This window comes from Microtus pennsylvanicus, chromosome 10 (assembly GCF_037038515.1).
Source record: "Microtus pennsylvanicus isolate mMicPen1 chromosome 10, mMicPen1.hap1, whole genome shotgun sequence".
Taxonomy (NCBI): domain Eukaryota; kingdom Metazoa; phylum Chordata; class Mammalia; order Rodentia; family Cricetidae; genus Microtus; species Microtus pennsylvanicus.
Genome location: NC_134588.1, coordinates 14,661,835 through 14,682,867, shown reverse-complemented (window position 1 = coordinate 14,682,867; position 21,033 = coordinate 14,661,835). Strand labels below are relative to the sequence as shown.

The 21,033-nt window shown below is 41.8% G+C and overlaps 1 protein-coding gene across 4 annotated transcripts in view; it reads left to right on the top strand.

The window, feature by feature from the left end:
- Positions 1-2,728: 2,728 nt before the first annotated feature.
- The window catches only part of Epb41l5 (erythrocyte membrane protein band 4.1 like 5), a 115,013-nt gene continuing 96,708 nt past the window's right edge, over positions 2,729-21,033 (top strand). For 2 of the 4 annotated variants that reach the window (XM_075987721.1, XM_075987725.1), the window contains exons 1-3: positions 2,729-2,951; positions 9,935-10,122; positions 17,540-17,644. In XM_075987721.1, the coding sequence (XP_075843836.1) occupies positions 9,943-10,122; positions 17,540-17,644 (285 nt within the window). In that variant the 5' untranslated portion in view covers positions 2,729-2,951; positions 9,935-9,942. Of the gene's footprint in view, positions 2,952-3,096; positions 3,316-8,187; positions 8,369-9,934; positions 10,123-17,539; positions 17,645-21,033 lie in introns of those variants that run through there. The other 2 variants (XM_075987723.1, XM_075987724.1) reach the window with 2 other exon arrangements.

Sequence of the window (21,033 nt, the reverse complement as noted above, 5' to 3'; positions counted from 1 at the left end):
AACTTTTTTCATTGTGGAGTATTTCCATGTTAACATATTCACATCTATCTCATTCTTTAAAACATTATTTATTTGGGGGGTGAGGGTCATGAGTGACCATGTATGTACTTGTACCGCACTCATATAGTGGTCAGAAGAAAACTTGCAGGAGTCAGTTCTCTCCAATGTGAGTCCTGAGGCTCATGTTTGGTGGTGTCTTTTCTTGCAGAGCCATCTCACCAGCCCCATCTCATTCATTTTACTCTGTTGTCATGTGGATGTTGCATAATTATATTTTACAATTATTCTATTTCTGTGTGTATCTACTAGGTAAGCTAGATCCCTGACCTGCTCCCCCATTTTGAGACTAGTGTTACTTCAAAAACTTATACCAGGTAGCAGAAATGACACTGATTTCTTGGTATTGTCCCTAATCAGTCGGGGAACTTCAGTTTTCACTCTTTCCACCCCAAAGCCCCTATCCCCCCTTGCTGTGGGTAGAGCTATGTGTAGTAACCAGCTGTTGCTCCATTGGCCCCAGCTAAGGTGCCTCACAGGTGACTAGCAATATTCTGGCAACACCTCTGGTGCAGAGAGAGCTGTTCTGCCAGGCTTAATCTGGTGCAGGTGTGGTCAGTGCCAAATCCCTGTACATGGTGTCTTCTGGGTCCTCCCTCTACACACACTAATGTTCTGGCAAGATCCCATGAGACCCTCATTCCACACCCTTTCCCTTCACACACATCCCTTCTGCTCTTGTTCCTTTCCTTTTAGTTCAGCCCTTGAGCACATCCCCACAGGCCTTTTGCTCTTGCTGTTTCTTTGGCTCGTCCAGGAGGTCTACTGGCTATCTCCTCACCTACTTTAGGTCTGAACTCAATGTCACTGTCTTTAAGAGGCCTGCCTCCTTGCTGAATTTGCAGCTCTTCATTTCCTGTCCCTACTCCCTGCTATTAATTTTCTCTTTAGTGTTTACTAACAGCTAACGAACCATGTGTATTGAATCCAGAACACTTCATGTACTCTAGTAATGGAGCTATATGCAGCTCTTTCTTCTTCTTCTTGTTCTTCTTCTTGTTGTTCTTGTTGTTCTTGTTCTTCTTCTTGTTCTTCTTGTTCTTCTTCTTCTTCTTCTTCTTCTTCTTCTTCTTCTTCTTCTTCTTCTTCTTCTTCTTCTTCTCTTCTTTCTTCTTCCTCCTACTCTTTCTCCTCCTCTTTCTTCTCCTCCTCCTCCTTCCTTCTCCTTCTTCAGATGGTGTTAGGTATATTGGCCTCAAATTTCTGGGCTCAAGTGATCCTCCTGCCTCAACCTTAAGAGTACCAAGGACTACAGGTACACTGTGCTACCACACAGGCTTGACCATAAAATAAACTTGTTTAATTATGACAGAACCTCGAAATGTAATCTAAAGTGCCCTTGATCTCACTATTGAGCCTCCCACAGGACTAGAGGTTTTTGTCACCTTTGGTTGCCTTGAGGGACTTTTGTCTTTCTTCTTTATCTGTCCTATCTCCAGGGCCTACAGCACAGCAGGCCTTTTGATTATCTGAAGAATGAAGGAATGGAATGTTGCCTTTCCACTCAGGACCTCCCTGACCAAGGTACCTTAATCTTCAGCCTGTTATTTGTCTTTCCTAGCTTTGTTTTTCTACAGGACACTTATCACCACTTGACACATTTATTTACTCTCTTTCTCCATTATAGACTGAAAGTTGCTTTAACAGTAGAGGCTTAAATCCACTTTAATCCCTAGGAATTGGGGATAGGGAAGCAAGAAAACATTCAAATAAGTACTTACAAATGGTTGAACAACTGGATAAGAGAGAAAAATATATACCAGACTACATTAAAAATAGAAACATTTATTTTTGCTGTGCTAGGGATTGGATCCAGGATTTTGTACTAGTCTAACATCCTACCATGGAACTGTATCCCAAACTCAACATTTGATTTTAAATTATATAATCAAGGAAGTGAACATTTGCTGGGTGGTGGTGACACCCACCTTTAATCCCAGCATTCAGGAGGGAGGGGCAATCGGATTGCTGAGTTGGAGGTCAGCCCAGTCTACAGAGTGACTTCCAGGATGGTGCTGAGGGCGCGGGGATGGGACAAAAAACAAAAACAGAATACTAGTGGGGTTGGAGAGAGAGAGAGAATGAATATGGGAATGAATATGGGAATTCAAAACATAAAACCAGAAGCTCAGTGGGTAAAAGTGCTTACACCCAAATGGGTCAGCTTGAGTTCATTCCCAGTACTCAAGTGATAGGAAAGAACTAACTTTTTATCTTCAGACCTCCCCACACTTGAACTGTGGCATACATACACCCTTCCTTACTCACTGCACACATATATATACACACAGGGACAATGTAATTTAAGACAAGCTTTTACTATGTAGTCCTGACTGTCTTAGAACTCACCAGGCTGCCCTTGACCTCACCAAAGATTCTCTTGCCTCTGCCTCCCAAATTCTGGGATTAAAGGTGTGCATCAACATGCCAGGTATTTTCCCCTCTTTGTTGTTTTATTTTTTGATTAGTGAACCAGTGTAGCAGCCAGGTTTCCAAACGCCTAATAGGGCCCTCTGAATAAACCTAAGTTTTGTGTGCAAGTGCAACAGGTGACTCCTAAACTGTAGTTTCCTATTCCTCTTGGCTCCACCTGGCGTCGCCTGCTTAAATTCCTTCTCAGGAGGCTGATTTCCGGGGCGGCGCCATCGCCCCTTTAAGAGCCAAGCACCCTGTCCTTCGGGGCGGGGCTTGGGTAGGGCTTTAAGGGGCGTGCCCGCGGGCGGCCGGGGTCCTCCGGGGATTAGCGCAGGGTGGGCTCGCCCCTCGCGCCGCCATTTCTCTGCGTTTTCGGAGACCCGTCCTCCCGTCGGGCTGGCTGGGGGTCTGTTCCCAAGGGTCGCGCGCGCCTGTCTTCGTGGTCTCGGTCGCTACACGGTCTTCACCCCCCAGGAAAGGTAAGTGTGGCCCCGGGTGTCCAGTTCGCTCCGCTCACGGAGCGTAGCCTGCGCCGCGCGGGGTACGCGGCCCGGCTCCCCGGGCGACGCCGCGGGCTGGGAGGGGAGTGGCGGCGGCGGCCAATGGGGCTGGGCGCTGAGTTTCGGGCAATACCGAGCGGCGGCCGCCGGGGGCCCTGCGCGTAGCTGGGGTCTTGGGCGTCGCGGGAGGAACTCTGTGCCCCCCTGACCTCCGTGTACCCGTGCGGTTAGGCGAAGGTCTCCTCGAGTGTGTCAGCTCGTCAGGATCGTGGGTAGACGCACACCCGAGGGGACGTGCAAGCTTGCTCGCGACCGACTGAAACTCGGGAATCGCGTGAGGCAGGTGCGTTCCCGGGAACCGCCAAGGCCGAAGGCGCTTCCCGCCCCCACGCGTAGCTCGCATCGGGTAATGATGGGTCCTCGGGTGGGTAGCAGATAATTGTGTCTGTGTCTGTGTGGTTACTGCAGTCTCTCGGGTTCTGCTTTAACAGCGAGAAGACCCCAGTCTCCGAAGTTGTTTGGCAATAGTTTAAAATTACTAGTAGTGTTTTCTTCGTAAGAGTTAGAGATTAGCCCACCAATAAATCCTTAACGTAACTCACAGCTACGATAACCCCAGTTGCAGCATAAACTGAGGCTGAGCCTCACTTACTGCAGTGGGTTACTTGTATGTGTCTCCCTGGTCGCTTCAGAATCTTTTTAACAGCCTCCCCCCCCCCCCCCCCCCCCCCCGCCGCCGCCGCCTGTTCTTTCTTTTCTTTTCATACTGGGAACCTAATTCGCATTTTGGAGCTCACTAGGCTGACCTAAATCCTTAAACATGTTTTTTGTTTTGGGACTTTAACTTGTTTGGGAAAATCGATGTGCGAAATTTTCCTGCGTTTAGTTTCTCAGTTACGTTTTCTATTGCGGGAGATAACTGGGATGAAAGATACTGGTGCCTTTAGGACATTTTCTGTATGTTGGCAATATTACTGTGGAAAAAAAAAATCAGTGGCTCGCCCCAAGATACATGTGCTTTACCGCTCAGGAATGTCGTGTTGGATACCCACAGTTCGATCCCTAGCACTGCAAAAAGAAGAACCAAAAGGGGCGGAGGTGCAGTTGGCCTTCAGTGCTGTATGGTGTACACAGACGTGACAAACTTGAGGAGGAGGGTGGGTAATGCAGTGCTTGGTTAAGTAGGAAATTGTTTCAGTTTTCGTTTCTGTGATTGAAAAGGAAATTTATTTACTAGAAACTATGTAACTCCTGGCCCCAGATTTTCATTTTGTTGTATTTTACAGACAGTGTCTCTCTATGCAGCCCAGGCTCACTTGGAATTTGCTATATGTACAGCCTAGGTTGACTTGAAACCTAGAATTCTGCTTCTGCCTTCCGCGGACTGGGATTATTTTGTTAGTCACTTTTATTATCCTCTTTTAGGATTTGCTTCTTCAAATAGTACCATGTTCTAATGTATTTTTACCCTATAACATTGGTTTTTTTATTGATTGTCTAACATGTATATCATGGCAAACAGTTTGATCATCCCTTACAATAAACAAGCCAGCCGAGGTCCCTGCCCTTGTGCAGGGAGGGAGACTAGCCAGTAACAAAAGTCAATTAAATATTTAATTACGGTTTCTTTCCATGTTTTTTAGAAAAGCCCTTGTACTAACAGGGCCATCGATTCCAGCCTCGGGATCAGAGGGTGCTTTTCTGGGTGTAAATACAGAGTTAATTATCTAAAGAGGGGAAAGAATGGGAGATGAGTGGACAAAGATTATCCCAGAAAGATGAAGCCGCTAATGAAGAAAGTTCTGGAATTAGAAATATGCACTAGAGCAGCTACAGCAAATAGCTAGAAGGGCGCCTAGGTCCAGAAGGAGGAGCCAGAGCTGTCAAAGATTTCAAAGGGAATCCGATTTGTGGTGGTTGATAATCCACCCATCCACCAACTGGAGCACTGAAGACCTGGGGAGGGCAGGTGGGATGAGGAAACAGAAATGGGGGGGGGTACTTTTTTTTTTCTTAACTCTCAATTTTTTTTTTTTAAGATTTAGAAACTTAAGTCACACATCCCATATATTTTTATGACCTCTGGATTAACTCTCTACAGAGAACACCTTCCTTAAATCATCTGCATTTTGTAGTTTCTATGTATGTGTCTGAGGATGTATGTGGATTATATCTCAAAGTATTATAATATCCTTTTCAGTTTGCACTTAATTTGATTCTTCACTTATAAATTTAGTCTAAGACATGTTGACAGAGGTTTCTGTCCTTCCCTATCCCACAGCCATTCAGTCCCAAAAAAACACACAGAGGTCTACATTAATCATAAATATGTTGGCCTATTAGCTCAGACTTCTTATTAACTCTTACATCCTACATTAATCCATAATTCTTGTCGGTCAGCCACGTGGCTTGGTAGCTTTTATCAGTGAGGCAGTCGATTCCTCTGTGTCTGAGTGTCGACTGTAGACTGAGTCTTTCCTCTTCCCAGAATTCTCCTGTTCTTGTCTTCCCACCTCTACTTCCTACCTGGTCACCCCGCCTATACTTCCTGCCTGGCTGCTGGCCAATCAGCGTTTTATGAAAACAGTACAAGACCATTGTCCCACAGCAAAGACAGGTTTGGTCTTGACTGGCCTGGAAGTCTATGTAGATCAGTTTATACCATCACTCACTGAACTCTTTGCATTATGATAAATGTATGAATTTCTTAAGTCAGTTAGGCTAAGAGTAATTTTGTTCCTGTGACTTAGAAATAGAATTGCTGCATATAGCCTATGCAATTTAAAAACTTGTTCAAATAGGATAGTGTGTGAAGATGTATAGAAGCATTCTCCCTCCTCTTCCCTGCTGCATGGACATCCCACCAGGGACCTCGCCTCCACTGATGTGTGTTAGTCCATACGTGTGAGTATGTCAGAGACAAGCCGTAGGAACTCTTCCACCATTCTGTACTAGGTGTACAGGGACAGACGTCTTTTTCTGGACTTTGCTTGTGCAGTGCTGGACATGTCAGGGGCAACCCACTCTACTTTTAATTTATTTTTTGGTTTTTTGAGACAGGGTTTCTCTGTATCTTTGGAGCCTGTCCTGGAACTCCCTTTGTAGACCAGGCTGGCCTCAAACTCACAGAGATCCGCCTGCCTCTGCCTTCTGAGTGTACTTTTTTTAAAATTGTTTTTATTGATCTATGTATTTTTCTCCACTCCCCTCTCTCCCTCTCCCCTCCCCTTCAACCCTCTCCCATGATCCCCATGCTCCCAATTTACTCAGGAGATTTTGTCTTTTTCTACTTCCCATGTAGATTAGATCTATGTAAGTCTCTCTTAGGGTCCTCATTGTTGTCTAGGTTCTCTGGGATTGTGAATTGTAGGTTGGTTTTTCTTTGCTTTGTTTCTAAAAGTCACTTATGAGTGAGTACATACGATATTTGTCTTTCTGAGTCTGAGTTACCTCACTCAATATAATGTTTTCTAGATCCATCCATTTGCCCACAAATTTCAAGATGTTATTTTTTTCTGCTATGTAGTGCTCCATTGTGTAGATAAACCACATTTTCTTTATCCATTCTTCAGTCGAGGGGCATTTAGGTTGTTTCCAGGTTCTGGCTATGACAAACAAAGCTGCTATGAACATAGTTATTTAGCACATATCCTTGTGGCATGATTGAGCATCCTTTGGATATATACCCAAAAGTGGTATTACTGGATCTTGAGAAAGGTAGTTTGTAGTGATATGAGCAGCGGGTCTGCGTCCCCGGCACCCGACCGCTCGCATGGCTGGCTTATGCCCCGAAATAATTACACGGAAATTGTATTCTTTTAAACACTGCTTGGCCCATTATATCTAGCCTCTTCTCGGCTAACTCTCGCAGCTGGACTAGCCCATTTCTAATAATGTGTGTAGCACCCCAAGGTGCCCTTACCGGGAAAGATTCAGCATGTCTGACCTGATGGCTTGCTTCATCGCATCTGGCTGGGAGAGGGGAGCATGGCCTCTGTCTGAGGCGTCTTACCTCACTTCCTCTTCCTCCCAGCATTCTGTTCTGTTTACTCCTCCCACCTATGTTTTAACCTATGAGGCCAAGCAGTTTCTTTATTACTTAACCAATGACCTTCCTCCATCAGTAGTTTCCTAATTTTCTGAGAAATAGCTACACTGACATCCGGAGGGGTTGTACCAGCTTGCATTCCCACCAGCAATGCAGAAGTGTTCCCTTTTCCCCACAACCTCTCCAGTATAAGTTGTCATCAGTGTTTTTGATCTTGGCCATTCTTACAGGTGTAAGATGGAATCTCAGAGCTGTGATTTGCATTTCTCTGATGGCTAAGGGTGTTGAGCATTTTCTTAAGTCTTTCAGCGATTTGAGATTCCTCTGTTGAGAGTTCTCTGTTTAGGTCTGTACCCCATTTTTTTTATTGGATTATTTGCCCTTTTGGTGACCAATTTCTTGAGTTCTTTGTTATTTTGGAGATCAGCCCTCTGTCCAATGTGCGGCTTTTACTTGTTTATTTTTTATTTGTGACAGAGTCCATGCTGCCTAGGTTGGCCTAGAACTTGCTATTGGCCAGGGATAATCTTGCCCCTTCTGCCTGCCCAGTACTGGGATTACAGGGTGTGCCACCGTGCCTGGCTTCTATCTGATTGTTTAGTCTCGATCTTTTACTATGTAGTGACGGGGGGTGGGCACACTTCATGCCAGTTGCAGATTTGGATTTCTCCTTCCAACTTATGTGGGTTCTGGGGATTCAGTTCAGATGTCAGGGTTTGTGTCCAGGATCTTTACTAACTGAGCTGTCTTACAAGCTGCCTTTTTTTTCTTCTTCGGTTTTTGTTTTTTTTGGTACAGGACTTCCATATGTAGCTCAAGCTAGCCTGGAATTGGCATGTATATAGGCCATGTTAGCCTAAAACCCAGAACTCTCCTGTTTTAGCCTTCCAAGTGCTAGAATTATTTGAGGCTTTCTTATTCTCATTTGAGATGTCCTTTTTTATGTTACCCATTTTCTTCTATTGGGTTGTTTATCTAGTTAATTTGTTTGTTTTTGCTCTCTGGACTTCTAACCTAGGGCCTCGTATATGAAAGGTAAGCACCTGATCACCAAGCTGTATCTCTATAGAGATGATTTGTAATAAGGGATAAACTATACAATAAAACTTCGAAATACCTTTTTTCAGAAATTGTTTAAAAGTCCTTTATTATTCTATTTCTTCCTAGAACTTTCTCATTTTTTGCTTGAAACATGTGTTATTTCACGCTGTCACACTTCTATGAAAGGAACTTGCTATTCTTCACAGTATTGGATTTATTGTTGAATGAAACAGCAATCGAAAAAAAAGGTGTTTTTCTTTAACTCGATAGACTGCAGGAGCAGTTGTTTGTCAGTGCCAGAAAGAAGGTAAGTGTTAGAAAAGCAGTTTATAGTTTCTTAGGAGATGCATTTATAATGCATTTGGAATCTTTTTCTTTTAAAAGTCTTCTGTGATAAAAAAAATTAGGTATATAAATATCAAAAGAAAAATAATGATTATGCTTTCAAGTTTTTTCAATAAAGAGTAAAAGAATAGTTATCTGATTATAATAAAAGGTTCAGGAGAAGTGTGATTATAATGACTAACATAACTATCAGGGTGTTTTTCTGTGGGTATAAAGGAGCTGGGTTAAAGGAAGTAGTAAGGGTTCATTAAACAGAGCTTTAGAAGTCTAAGGCCCACAGGGAAAGGAGACTGGGGACCTATTAAAAACCACAGAGCGGGTGGATATAGCTGGTCAGCTCTCCCAAATTTTAGTTCTCTCCTTGGGTTAAAATCTAAAATACATGTAAAACATTATCATAAAATATATTTTGGTAATCTTTAGTTCGTGGGTATTTAAATTTGAATGTAGTAGTATGGTTTTAAAGTTACCCTTTTAAAAACCAGATCAGTAGCCACATCTTTTCATTTGGAGGCTTTAAGGCTTTAAAAAAGTAACTGTGTCTGGAATTCTGCACCTCCTCTCCCCTCTCTGAGCTGTTAGGTGAGCTGAGAACAGCTCTGTCCATACTCACCCTCTCCTCCGGCAGCTCTTCCTCTGGTGGTAGTTACTGTAGAGTTATGGTAGAATGAGTGTCCCACAACATGGTGCTGTTTGCTGTGGATCCCTGTGTATGCTGAGGCTTTTTCCTTTCCTATAATTAGTAATTGTGCATAGTTAACCTTTACTTTTTCAGAGTCTCTTAGATGTAAACTAAAGATACTAGGTTTACAGAGGAACTTAAAGGGTTTGCATTGTATGTGTTTCCACATGTGTATTTATGTTTTCAGTTATAATGTGCAATCTTTTAAATATCTAGTAGCTAGTTTAACTATTTGTTTAATGTTCTTAGTAGAACATTAAGCATAATATTTGACAAAACAGGAGGTTAACTTTATTTGTACTTTGCTGAAATAGATAATTACTTGTGTTTTGAATGTACAGTTAAAAACAGCCACTGAGAGTCTGCCTCAGCAGTGTCTGGCACTGCTGTATAATGTCTGTGGGGCTATTATCTACCTTAGGTACCACTTACTGGCCCAAAACATTTGTTGAACGTCACGAATGATTGCTTTCTCCTGCTAGATCAGCTCCTTATAAAAACTAGACAGAAAGTTTCAAAAGTTGCAAGCATTGCTCTATCTTAATATTTATTTCTTTCTTTTTTTGGGGGGAGGATTTTTCGAGACAGGGTTTCTTCGTAGCTTTTTTGGTTCCTGTCCTGGAACTAGCTCTTGTAGACCAGGCTGGCTTCGAATTCACTTTTATTTTAAAGTCTACCTTTAAAAATTATTTTGACATGAAAATTGAATGTATTATATGCAACACACTTTGAACTATGTATAAGAAGGTGATGTGTTTTAACTTTTTCCAGAGGGCTTTTTCTAAGTACCACCATTAAGTTGACTACAAGTCTCCCTCACTATCAATTTCACTGCTGGTTTTGTAGTGGCAGAAATGCTGAGCTTCCTGAGAAGAACGCTTGGCCGCCGGTCTATGCGTAAACATGCTGAGAGGGAGCGACTCCGAGAGGCACAGCGTGCTGCCACGCACATTCCTGCAGCTGGAGATGCCAAGTCCATCATCACGTGCAGGGTGTCCCTTCTGGATGGTACAGATGTTAGTGTGGACTTGCCGGTAAGTAGGGCTTTGTTAGCTGCCAGCTGTGTGTGAGATCACTACTGTCCTGGGGGTTAGGCAAGATAGGCTGCGTGGATCAGGCTCTGAGCTACTCAGGTACACGGACCTGTGGGCAAGAGGACCTGGGATTAGTGGCAGCTGTGAGAGACATTGAACGATAGGGCAGTTTGGGACTGTGCATGTATACACACTTGTGTGTTTCTAGGCAGGATCTCACTGTGTAGCTCAGGTTGGCCTTGTCTCAGCCGCCAGGTGTGGCACAACAGGTACGTGCCATCAGGCTTGAGATTCAGAACTATTTACAGGTACCAAATCTCTTACATCTTTGTTCTGTTTCAAAGACTTCACAAAACACTATAAACTATGTGATTTTTGACACAAGCTTCATTGAATGTTTCTTGATGTCTGCCATCCTATAGACTCTTTCCTAAAATTCAGTTTGAAAAGTCTGTTTAGTAAACTGATAGCTCAGTGTGGCTGTGGTGCGAAATTGAATAAATTCTGAAAGACCTTAAATTCAGATGTTTAAACTGAAGCTTCAGGTTCAGACTTTCTTAGTTTTCATTGGTGGTAATGGTTTGTCTTGTTTGTTTGAGGCAAGGTCTCAGTATGCATCCCAGGCCTTCATGAAACTTGGGGTCCTCCTGCCTCAGCCTTCTGAGTCCAGGTGTGCGCGCTATGCCCAGCTCTCTAGAGGTGTCTGCAGCTCATCATCATGGTGTGGCTTTGTTATCTAATGTATGTTAGACTGCTTGCTCTTAGAGTTCGTGATTCTGTACACTTTAAGGTATCTCAATTTTCTTCCTGGAAGGGCTGGTTGAGGGTTTTTGAGCTATTCCAGCATGAGATGCTTAGTAAGGATAGTTTTATTGTTTATTTTTTATTTGTTAAGAATCTTGAAGAGTTTGTGAGTCCATTTATTAGATACTTTGTGGAAAGCATGAAATTGCTATGTGAGCGCCCAGGAACAATTCATTACCTAATGTTTGAAGTATGAAGTCTTAGGGCTGGTGATGGGTAGGCTGATGCTAAGAATTTCTAGGAAAGAATTTGTAAAGGGCGGTGTGGTGCTCTTGAAGAGCAGCAAGCACTCTTAGCCCCTGGGCTGCCTTTCCAGCCCCAGATTTGTTTATTTTTATATGTATGAGTGTTTTGCCTACATTTGTGGCCAGTTAAATCTTGATAAGGGTACCAAGACTATTCAGCAGAATATTTTTCCCCAACAAATGATATCTACGTGTGAAAGAATAAAGTTGAACTCTTTCCTCATACTACATATAAAAATTAAGATAGCTCAAAGATATAAACATAATAGACCGTTTGTTTGTTTTTGTTTTCGCAGCCCTAGCTCTGCAATCCAGGCTGACCTCAAACTCACAGACCTGCCTGGCTCTGCCTCCTGGGTGCTGGGGTTAAAGGCATGCATCACTACCAAGAGTCTAAGTAGACACTGTTTTGTTAGGATAGACAAAATACATGAGAAGTCAGAGTCGGGTAGGTTATAGTTTAGTGGCAAAGCATGTGCTTACATGCATGAGGCCCAGGCTTTAAACCTGAGCACCAAAAACCACAGTAAAAAACTACTTCACACTCAAGTAAGAGGGCTCAAATGGCAGATAATAACAAGTACTGGAGAAACTGGAGAGATCGGAATCTTCTCCATTGAGACTGAGAGATGTAAAGCAGATGCTTTAGGAAACAGCCCACGGCTGTTCGAATGCTAGAACACTGCTCCCTTGTAACTAGGTGTTCCCACTTTCCAAGATACCCAGGAGAATTAAAGACATGCTTGCATGAAAATGTGTATTGTTTGTAATAGCAAAAAGGACATCAGGATGGATAGGTAACTTCAGATCGCTAGCCATAAAATAAATGAAACTGATATTCTGTAACAACCTGGATGACTCTTGAAAATGCTGTGCTAGTGAAAGACTCAGCCACAAGAACCACACACTGTGATTCTGTTTTAGAACACGGAGAACTATAGAAATGAAAAGGCAGATTAGTGGTTGCTTGGGAACTGGCAGACAAGTGTTGGAAACTAATAGCTATAGGATATGGAATATCTCTTAGGAGTAATGAGAATATCCTGAAGTCAGTTGTGATGCTTATACACACCTGCTGTGTTTACTAAAATCCGTTGAATTACTTATTTGGGTTGTTTTTGAGGCCATGTCTCTCTATATAGAACTAGCTGGCCTGAAACTCACTGTATAGAACAGCCTACCCTCATTCTCACAGACATTGCCTGGTCTGCCTCAAATGCTGAGCATAAAGCTCTGTACCACCACAGCTAGCCGAAATCACATACTTAAATCATGGGTGAATAATAAACAAAAGGTCTATTATTTCAATTAAGCTTTTGTGTTTTTAACTTCTACCCATCACAAAATAGAGCATTTTTGTGAATATATCTGTTTTACTGCATATTAGTTTTGGGTTGTTGTGTTTTTGTAGCCAGGGAATATATTTAAAGTAACATTTAGTTGTAATTATAATGATAGACTTGATTTGGAACAGGGAGAAGCTAGAAACCACTAAAGCAGTGTAGGTACAAGGGATTGTGAGATTGCAGAAAGGGGGATGTTTAGCACACGAGCCCGGTGAGGGAAGGAGCAAGGATGAGTAGTGAGCACACTGTCACTGGGTCGTGTTCATAGTGTGGACAGTTATGAGAGTGGTCACCTGTCACAGGGAGGGTGGAGAAAAGCCCTGCACAAGGCATGTGTTAGCAACTGGGTTTTAGAAACTAAAAGGAATTCTCAGTGGTAGTTCAGTTCTGAATTTTCTATAGTCCTTTGAACATAGCAACCGCTCTTAACGTATTAGTTGTTTAACAAGTACGTGAAGAAGAAGGGGGGAAGAAAAGCACAGCAGCTAGAAAATGGTTGAGCAGGGAAACCCTCAAAAGAGGTAGTGGGTGACTCCTAACAGGATCTTCAAGACACAGCAGGACTGATGTGGGGTGCACTGAGAGGAGGAAGTGGACGTGAAGCCCCACTCCTAACCAAGACAGCTAACAAAGAGAACCTCATTTTTGTCAATGGATTATTATTGGACATATTAACTATACTCCAGAGGAAGCCCTGTGTCAATGATAGTGGGCCAACACAAAACAAACTCCATTGTTTTCTTGTTTTTGTTTTGCTTTGTTTTTGTTTTTACATTTTGGCATATTTTGTCTCACTTTTTTTGTTTTGTTTTGCTTTCATTTTTGTAGTGTTTTTTGTTGTTGTTTGAGATAGATAACAAAACTGGGTGGGGAAGGTCTGGGAAGGAGTTGAGGGAGGGGAAACATGATCAAAATATAGTATATGAAAGTTAAAAATTATAAAATGTAATTAAGAGATCTAAAAGAAAAGAAAGCCCTGCAGATTTGCACACAGGAGGCATTTTCTCTTCTCAGATATGTCTAGGTTTGTATCAAGTTGATAAAAACCAACAACCAACACGAATGCATTGAACCAGAGTTGATGAGATTCAAACAAGACATTGTGGGAGAAAGTGTACTCTCTGTGGCTCGGAGGATGACACCCGGGCCAAGTACAGCCGGCTCTGACAGACACAGTGGGAGAGTGAACAAGCTATGCTTCGGGGGATACTTTGTTCCAGTCTGTACTTTAATCTGTAAATAGTGACTAATAAGGGATTGTGAAGAGCAGGATAATTCTATTTAATAATTCTACATCCCATGGGTAGTTTGTACCACTTGATCTTCTGACTCTTGCTTGTCTCCAGTCTTTTCTTTCCCCCACGCCACCAAAGACTGTCATGACCTCCCTCCTATCTTTATTTTGCTTTTACATAGGCTGACAGAGCTTCAAGTTTTCTTTTAGACTGAGTTTGAAACCTAAATCCCCTGAACCTATTGGTACTTTCAGGCAGAACTAACAAGATGCAGTCTTTCTTGTACCTCATTTGTCACATTTAAATTGGGGTTCTTAGCAAAGATGATTGCAGTTATTCTGACATAACTATTATGAGCCAGTTTGTTTTCTTGCAGACTGGATTTTGAATGAAAGTTTTTAGAATATCCATGCTATTCCAGCAGCCAGATTATTTAAAGAAATTCTTTTTTAGACCAGGCTGTGGTGGTACACGCCTTTAATCCCAGCTCTCAGGAGGCAGAGGCAGGCAGATCTACATGAGTTCAAGGCAAGTCTGGTCTATAGAGCAAGTTCCAGGACAGCCACAGCGGTTACATAGAGAAACTGGAGAGGGAGGGAGGGAGGGAGGGAGGGAGGGGAAGAAGAGGAGGAGAAGTTCTCTTTTAGAATTTTTTTTTTTTTAGATTGGGCATCACTAATTTGAGGAATTTGAAAATGCCATGTGTTCACTATTGGATGGCTTAGATCAACTTTCTATTAAAGAAGGTGGAATACATAACCTTGAAAAAAGGCTGTTGCTCTTTCTACCTTGCAGAAGCCCATTCTCTCCCCTAGAACACAAGTACTATATTTCACAAAGTTGGGACGATGCTTGGACAGAAGGAGGTGGAATGTTATTTTAAAGACCATATTCATTTGGTTTTGAAACAAATATGGAATGTTGATGGAATGTGAAATTAAATATAGAAGTATATCTTAGAATTAATGTCATAGAAGTTGGATACTTTGGTGCATTAGAAGGTAGGGAGGGGATCCGGAGTTCAAAAATGTTTTGTATTCCATTTTTGATGATGGTACTTAGCAAAATTATCATAATTGTTACTTTTTAAATTTGTTAACAGTGGGGCCAGAGAGAGATGGTTCATGGTTAAGAATGTGTACCGTTGTTGTAGAAGACCCAAGTTCAGTTCTCAGCACCCACATCAGAGCACTCACAACAGCCTGTAAACTCCAGCACCAGAGAGACCCAATTTCTCCACACACACCTGCACCTACATGCACATACCTACCCCACAGTCAACTGAAAAATAGATGGGAAAACTTTTTCAAGTTTGTTATCTGTTCTGTTTTCTTTTTGTTGTGCCCAGTAACAACTGTTCCCTTCCTTCCCACCACCTCTGTCTGTAGACTATATTCAGATGGCCAGCTTAGTTTTTTTATTTGCCTCTGTACTTTAGGTTTTCATGATTTAAGAATCTGACACTTAAATACCGTTCTTCCTCTTGTTCCCTCTGCTCTTTATCAGTGCTGGATTTCTTCCTGATATTAAACCCCTTTCTCTACTGTAGAACTTTGCATTTCTATAGATAATTGCTTTACTCATATTTTATTGAAATTTTCCTTGCTTTAAAGAATCTTCCTATTTGAATACTGTTTCCCATTTATTCTTCATCTTGTTATGCCCTTTAATATTATTACAACTATTTTCTTGTTAGAATATAAGCCTCTTGAAGACAAGTACCTTCTTTTGTTTTCTTTTGTAGTTGGCTAGAGCAGCACCTAGCATATTGTAAAGGCTCTATTAATATTTATTAAATAAATCAAAGAAATTATGAACAATATTTGAAATGAATCTTTGATATAGACTAGATTTATACCTTGATGAAGTTAAAATCATTCTCAACCCCAAATTCTTTAATGAGATTTTCAGGTCTTTGGGACAAGAAAGGCATTTCTGATTTCTTGCCTTAAGACTAGCCCATGATCCTCCAAAACCACAGAGAAACCCTGTCTCGAAAAAACCAAAAAAAAAAAAAAAAAAAAAAGACTAGCCCATGAAACCTAGGAAATAAATGGAAAAATTAGCAAGAGTTCTGGTTCATGCCCACATCTCTTCCTCCTCTTTTCTCTCTCCTTTATCTCTTCCCTCTCCCCTTGTGTCTTTTTCCCCCCTCATTCCCCCCCCCCGCCCCCATAATGGATGTGGGGTTATCCTGGCTGCAGATTGAAGTGTAAATGGAATGAAGATAACTGAATACATGTCTTGTTTTCACCCCAGTGGTATAGCAACAGTAACTCTGACATTGGGTGTAAGTGTCTGTAAAAACCCTAGTTCCACTGCCTAAAATATACTGTCAGTTCCAAAAGAAACTTGGGACAAATGGCTGTCTGTGGTTCCTATTAACATACCAAAAGGCACGCTGGCCTCCAGGCTCCCTCTGTATCACCAGTACCTGTTACAGAGTACATGCGGGCACCCTGGCCTTTCTCACCCCACCCCCTACCCTAAATTTCTCCAGCTCTTATAGGCTTCCCTTCCCCCAGCTTCTCATTCTTTTGTAACCTGCTATTTCAGCTGTAGGCTCTTTTGGGCTTCTTTGCCTGCACTCTCTGTCTTTATCCCTCCCCATACACACACCTCTCTCATGGCCAAGTCCAATCTGTGGGCCATGTTCAGCCCACTGCCCTCTCTGCTCTCTGCTCTCTGCTCTCACTCTGGCTTCACCCTCCCTTAGATGTTCTACATAGCCATACCTTGGAGCAGTCATATCATCAGCTTCATAATCTCTGTCTCCAAAATTCCCACTCCAAGAATCCCTTTACCTAGATAGAGTTCCTTCCCTCCTGAGCTGCAGTGGGTTACAGTTAAAGGGGTAACTCTTCTAGAAGTGGGCCTGAATTGCTTAGGAATTGTCTTTGTTGTTGTTGTTGTGGCTTTTTTTTTTTTTTGGTTTTGGTTTTTCGAGACAGGGTTTCTCTGTGGCTTTGGAGCCTGTCCTGGAACTAGCTCTGTAGACCAGGCTGGTCTCGAACTCACAGAGATCTGCCTGCCTCTGCCTCCTGAGTGCTGGGATTAAAAGCGTGCGCCACCATCACCTGGCTAGGAATTATTTATTGACAGTAAAGTCATTGACTGTGGCTTTGTGACTCTTGGGGCTCTCTTCTCAGGGTTCTCCCCACACCCATTGTAACTAAATTGGAATAGTCATAGACTTTAAGGTTAGATTGTTTTTTCTTGTTATATTTAATATGGAGAGGGTACGCTGCACAAATACACAGAAGTATCTTGGAAGTCAAAAACAGTAAAAAAAAATTACAGAGAATACTTAGGCAAACACAGATGAAATAAAAAAGTCTTAATAAGTTTTCTAAGAGATCTTTAAAGGTTAACAATGTGAGATAAAGGTTGCTTGAAAAGAGTCCAGTGGAATCCCAGGTGGGAAAGTACAATTAAATAAAAAATACAGTTGATGAAATTGGGATCAAGTAACATAAAAAAGAAATTGGTTTGGGGCATGGTGGTGTAATTCCAGCACTCCAGAGGCAGAGGCAGGCAGACCTCTGAGTTCTTGTGGTCTGCAGAGTGAATTCCAGGACAGCCAAGGCTACCTGTTTCGGGGAAGAGGGGAAAGAAAAGAAAAAGAAGTTGGTGAGATCATATTTGGGGATCTTCCCTTTGAGGAAAAGAAGCATTAAAAATTAAGAAATAAGCGGAAGACTAAAGAAGTACCTTTTTCTCCCTAAGATCAGAAATAGGGCAGTGACCCTGCTTAAGCCACTTGCTAATCATCTTCTTGCTGTTTCAGAAAAAAGCCAAAGGACAGGAGTTGTTCGATCAAATTATGTATCACCTGGACTTGATTGAAAGTGACTATTTTGGCCTGAGATTCATGGATTCGGCCCAAGTAGCTGTGAGTATCTTTTGGAGGTTCTGTCGTGACTACAGAAATGGCAGTTTTCAGATCTGCCACTTTAGATTGTGTAATTTGCTTTTAGAATATTCAGAGTTATGCAGCTATCATTATTTCAGAACACATTGTCACCCTTGAAAGCAGCCCTGGGTATTATCACCTCTCCATCCTTGTTAGCCTTCTCCAACACTGTACTACTTCTATTCATTTTCATTTGCCGATTTTGAAAATTTGATGTAAATGATCATCTAGTTACAACCTTTCTTGTCCAAATGTTTCCAAAGTTAATATTTGTTGTATGTAAATTTTTCAGTATTTGATTCCTTCCTGTGGCTGAATAATTTGTATCACATTTTGTTTATCCAGTAATTGATGGGCATTTTGTTTGGTTCTATTTGACTGTTACGGATGCTGCTCTGCACATCTTTGTTCTTTGGGGCATATTTCAGTTTTCAGGGTTATGCACCTAGGAAGGGATCGGAGTTATCTGATGAAATTTTGGAGTGCATGAGATTGCAGTGTTCCGTAGTGGCTACACTAGTTCACATTCCCACGGCAATGTAGAAGGGTTTCTTTCTCTCCGCCCCACATCTTCCTCAGTATTTGTTGCTTTTTGTTTCTTGATAGCCATTCTATCTAGGGTGAGACAGGATCTTGATAGTAGCTTTGATTCGTCTTTTTCTAATGAGCCTAAAGAGGTTGGATTTTCATTTATTGGCCAACTGTACTTTTTCATTTGAAAAGCGTGCGTTCAATTCATTTGCTCATTTATTGTGTATTCTGTATTTTCTTAGTTGTTCAGTTCTTTATGTTCTAGATATTGATCTTCTTTGAGATAGATTCCCTACCATTCTTCAAACTCTCTCTTGACGCCAGTGATTGTTTCTTTCACTTTATAGGACTTTTAGTTTTATGTATTTAGAGTGAGTGACTGTGTGTGTGTGTGTGTGTGTGTGTGTGTGTGTGTGTGTGTGTGTGTGTGAACTCCATACATGTATACATTTATACTGGCATACACATGACATGGTGTATGTATGGAATTCAGAGGATAATTTGGGAGTTGGTTCTCAAATTCCACTTTGTTGAGGTGGCATTTCTTTTGTTTCTGCCACTGCATGGCAGACATAATTTGAGCTAGTTGGCTTCTGAGTTTCCAGCCCATTTTCTTGTCTCCACCTCCCATTTTCCCATAGAAGTGCTAGTATTACAGGTATAGACCCCTGCAATGGGTTTTTAAATCTGGGTTCCAGGGTTCAGACTCGGGTCCTCAGGTTTGTAGAGCAAGCACTTTTATCCCCCGAGCCAGCTCCCTAGTTCCATGCATGCTTCCAAGTACTGAGAAGTTTGCATCCATGCTCGTTAAAGAGATTCTTCCTTTTTCCTCCTCCTCCTCCTCCTCCTCCTCCTCTTACTCCTCCTCCTCCTCCTCCTCCTCCTCCTTCTTTTTTCTTCTTTTTTCTGTTGAGTCTTTACCTGGTTTTATTATCATGGTACTACTGGCTTTATAGCAGAGAGGTTTAAGGCATTCCTTCCCTTTCTATTTTATGCAATACTTTAAAGAACGTTGCTGTTGCTATCTTTAGAGGTAGATCTGTGTCTGTGGCCGGGCAATGGTGGCACATGCCTTTAATCCCAGTACTCAGAGGTGGAGACAGCTGGATCTCTGTGAGTTTGAGACTAGCCTGCTCTACAGAGGGAGTTCCAGGACAGAGTATGTCTGGACCTGGATTTTTTTCTCATCAAGAATTTCTTTACTGTGCCTTCAATATTGTTTTTAAGATGTATTTTTATTTGATGTGTATGGATGTTTTGCCTGAATGTAGGTCTGTGCACTGTGTTTACATTGCCTACAGAGGCCAAGGCATCAGATCCCCTGTAACTAGTTATAGATAGATGTTAGTCACCATGGGAGTGCTGGCAATTGAACCCCAGTCCTCTGGAAGAGCAGTTAGTGCTCTTAACCTTTGAGCCATCCCTCCAGCCGCTCAATATTATTCTTGTTTAGTCTCTTGGTTTAATTTTGGTAGATCATGTGTCTAGGAGTTATTTTGGGTTTTATTTTTTTTCCAACTTACAAGTTTTCAAATGGTCCCTCATAATCATCTGGACATCAGTAGTATTGTAATTTCTTTGTCTCTAGTTTTATAAATATAAGTTTTATTATTATTATTATTATTGCCTGTGGATCACCAATATTATCCTTCCAAAGAATTGTCTCTGTTATGTTGATATTTTATATATTTTTTGATTACTGTTTGATTAATTTCAACTCTATCTGTATTATGTATTTCTTCTGTGTTTAGTTTTGGACTTTTTGTTCTTGCGTTTTTAAGACCTTGAGGTGTTCTATTAGTTCATTGATTTCTCTAATTTCTTAATATGAACACTGTTTTAAAGATTTATTTATTTTCATTTTATGTTGTGAGTGCCTGCATTTATGCACATGCACTGCATGTATGCCTGGGTCCAGAAGAGGATCCAGCTCCGTTGGAACTGGAGTTACCTTTATGGGTGCTGGGAACTAAAGCATAGTTGTCTGGCGGAGTAGGAGCTGATGTGGCAGCTGAACAGTCTCTCTGCTCCAGCACATGCGCACTCTACTATCAGTTCCTTGCCTGTTGCTGTGATAAAATACCTTAGGAGAGCCCCTCACGGAAGCTCTGCCCTCTCTGCCCTCCGCAGTGCCAGGCGTGCCCGTGCTGCACATACACATAGACAAGACAAATGCAGAGAGTAAGTTTGTAACTTAAGAGCTATTCACATACTGAAGTCACTTACATTCAGTCATGATTTTAGCATTTTAAAAATTTTTAACAAAGGTACCTTGGAAAATATTTTGTGATGTCTGGTTTGGGTCTTCTTTTGCCATGACTTATGACAGACTGTTCACTCTAAGGAAAGCAGTCGCTCAGGAAGTGTTAGTCAGCGTCTAGACTAAACAGAAGTGATTTTTTCAGTTACAAATCTGCTTTTCTTAGCATTTATGTTTTTAACTTTTCTAAAATAGTTTAAAATGTTAAAAATGCCTCTGCTGACATGTTTCATGTGGAGACTGTTCTGAGAGATGGTTAACATTTTTATGCTTCAGGCTCTTTGCCCTTTGAGCAGTAGTGGTGTGTTTCTTCAGTGAGCCTGGGACGAGGGTGTGTGTGTGTGTGTGTGTGTCTGTCTGTCTGTCTGTCTGTCGGGCCTAGGATGAGGATATGGGGGGGGAGGTCTGTGACAAGGGTGTGTGTATGTGTGTGTGTGGCTGGAGGACCTGGGATGACGGTGTGTATGTGTCTTGATGTTTCAGAAGCTTCCTTGCTGACTCTTTGGTTTAGTTATGTCTGGTATGTTTGTGATTATATCATTATTGCCTTTTAAGATACATGAATTAATTGTTCTTC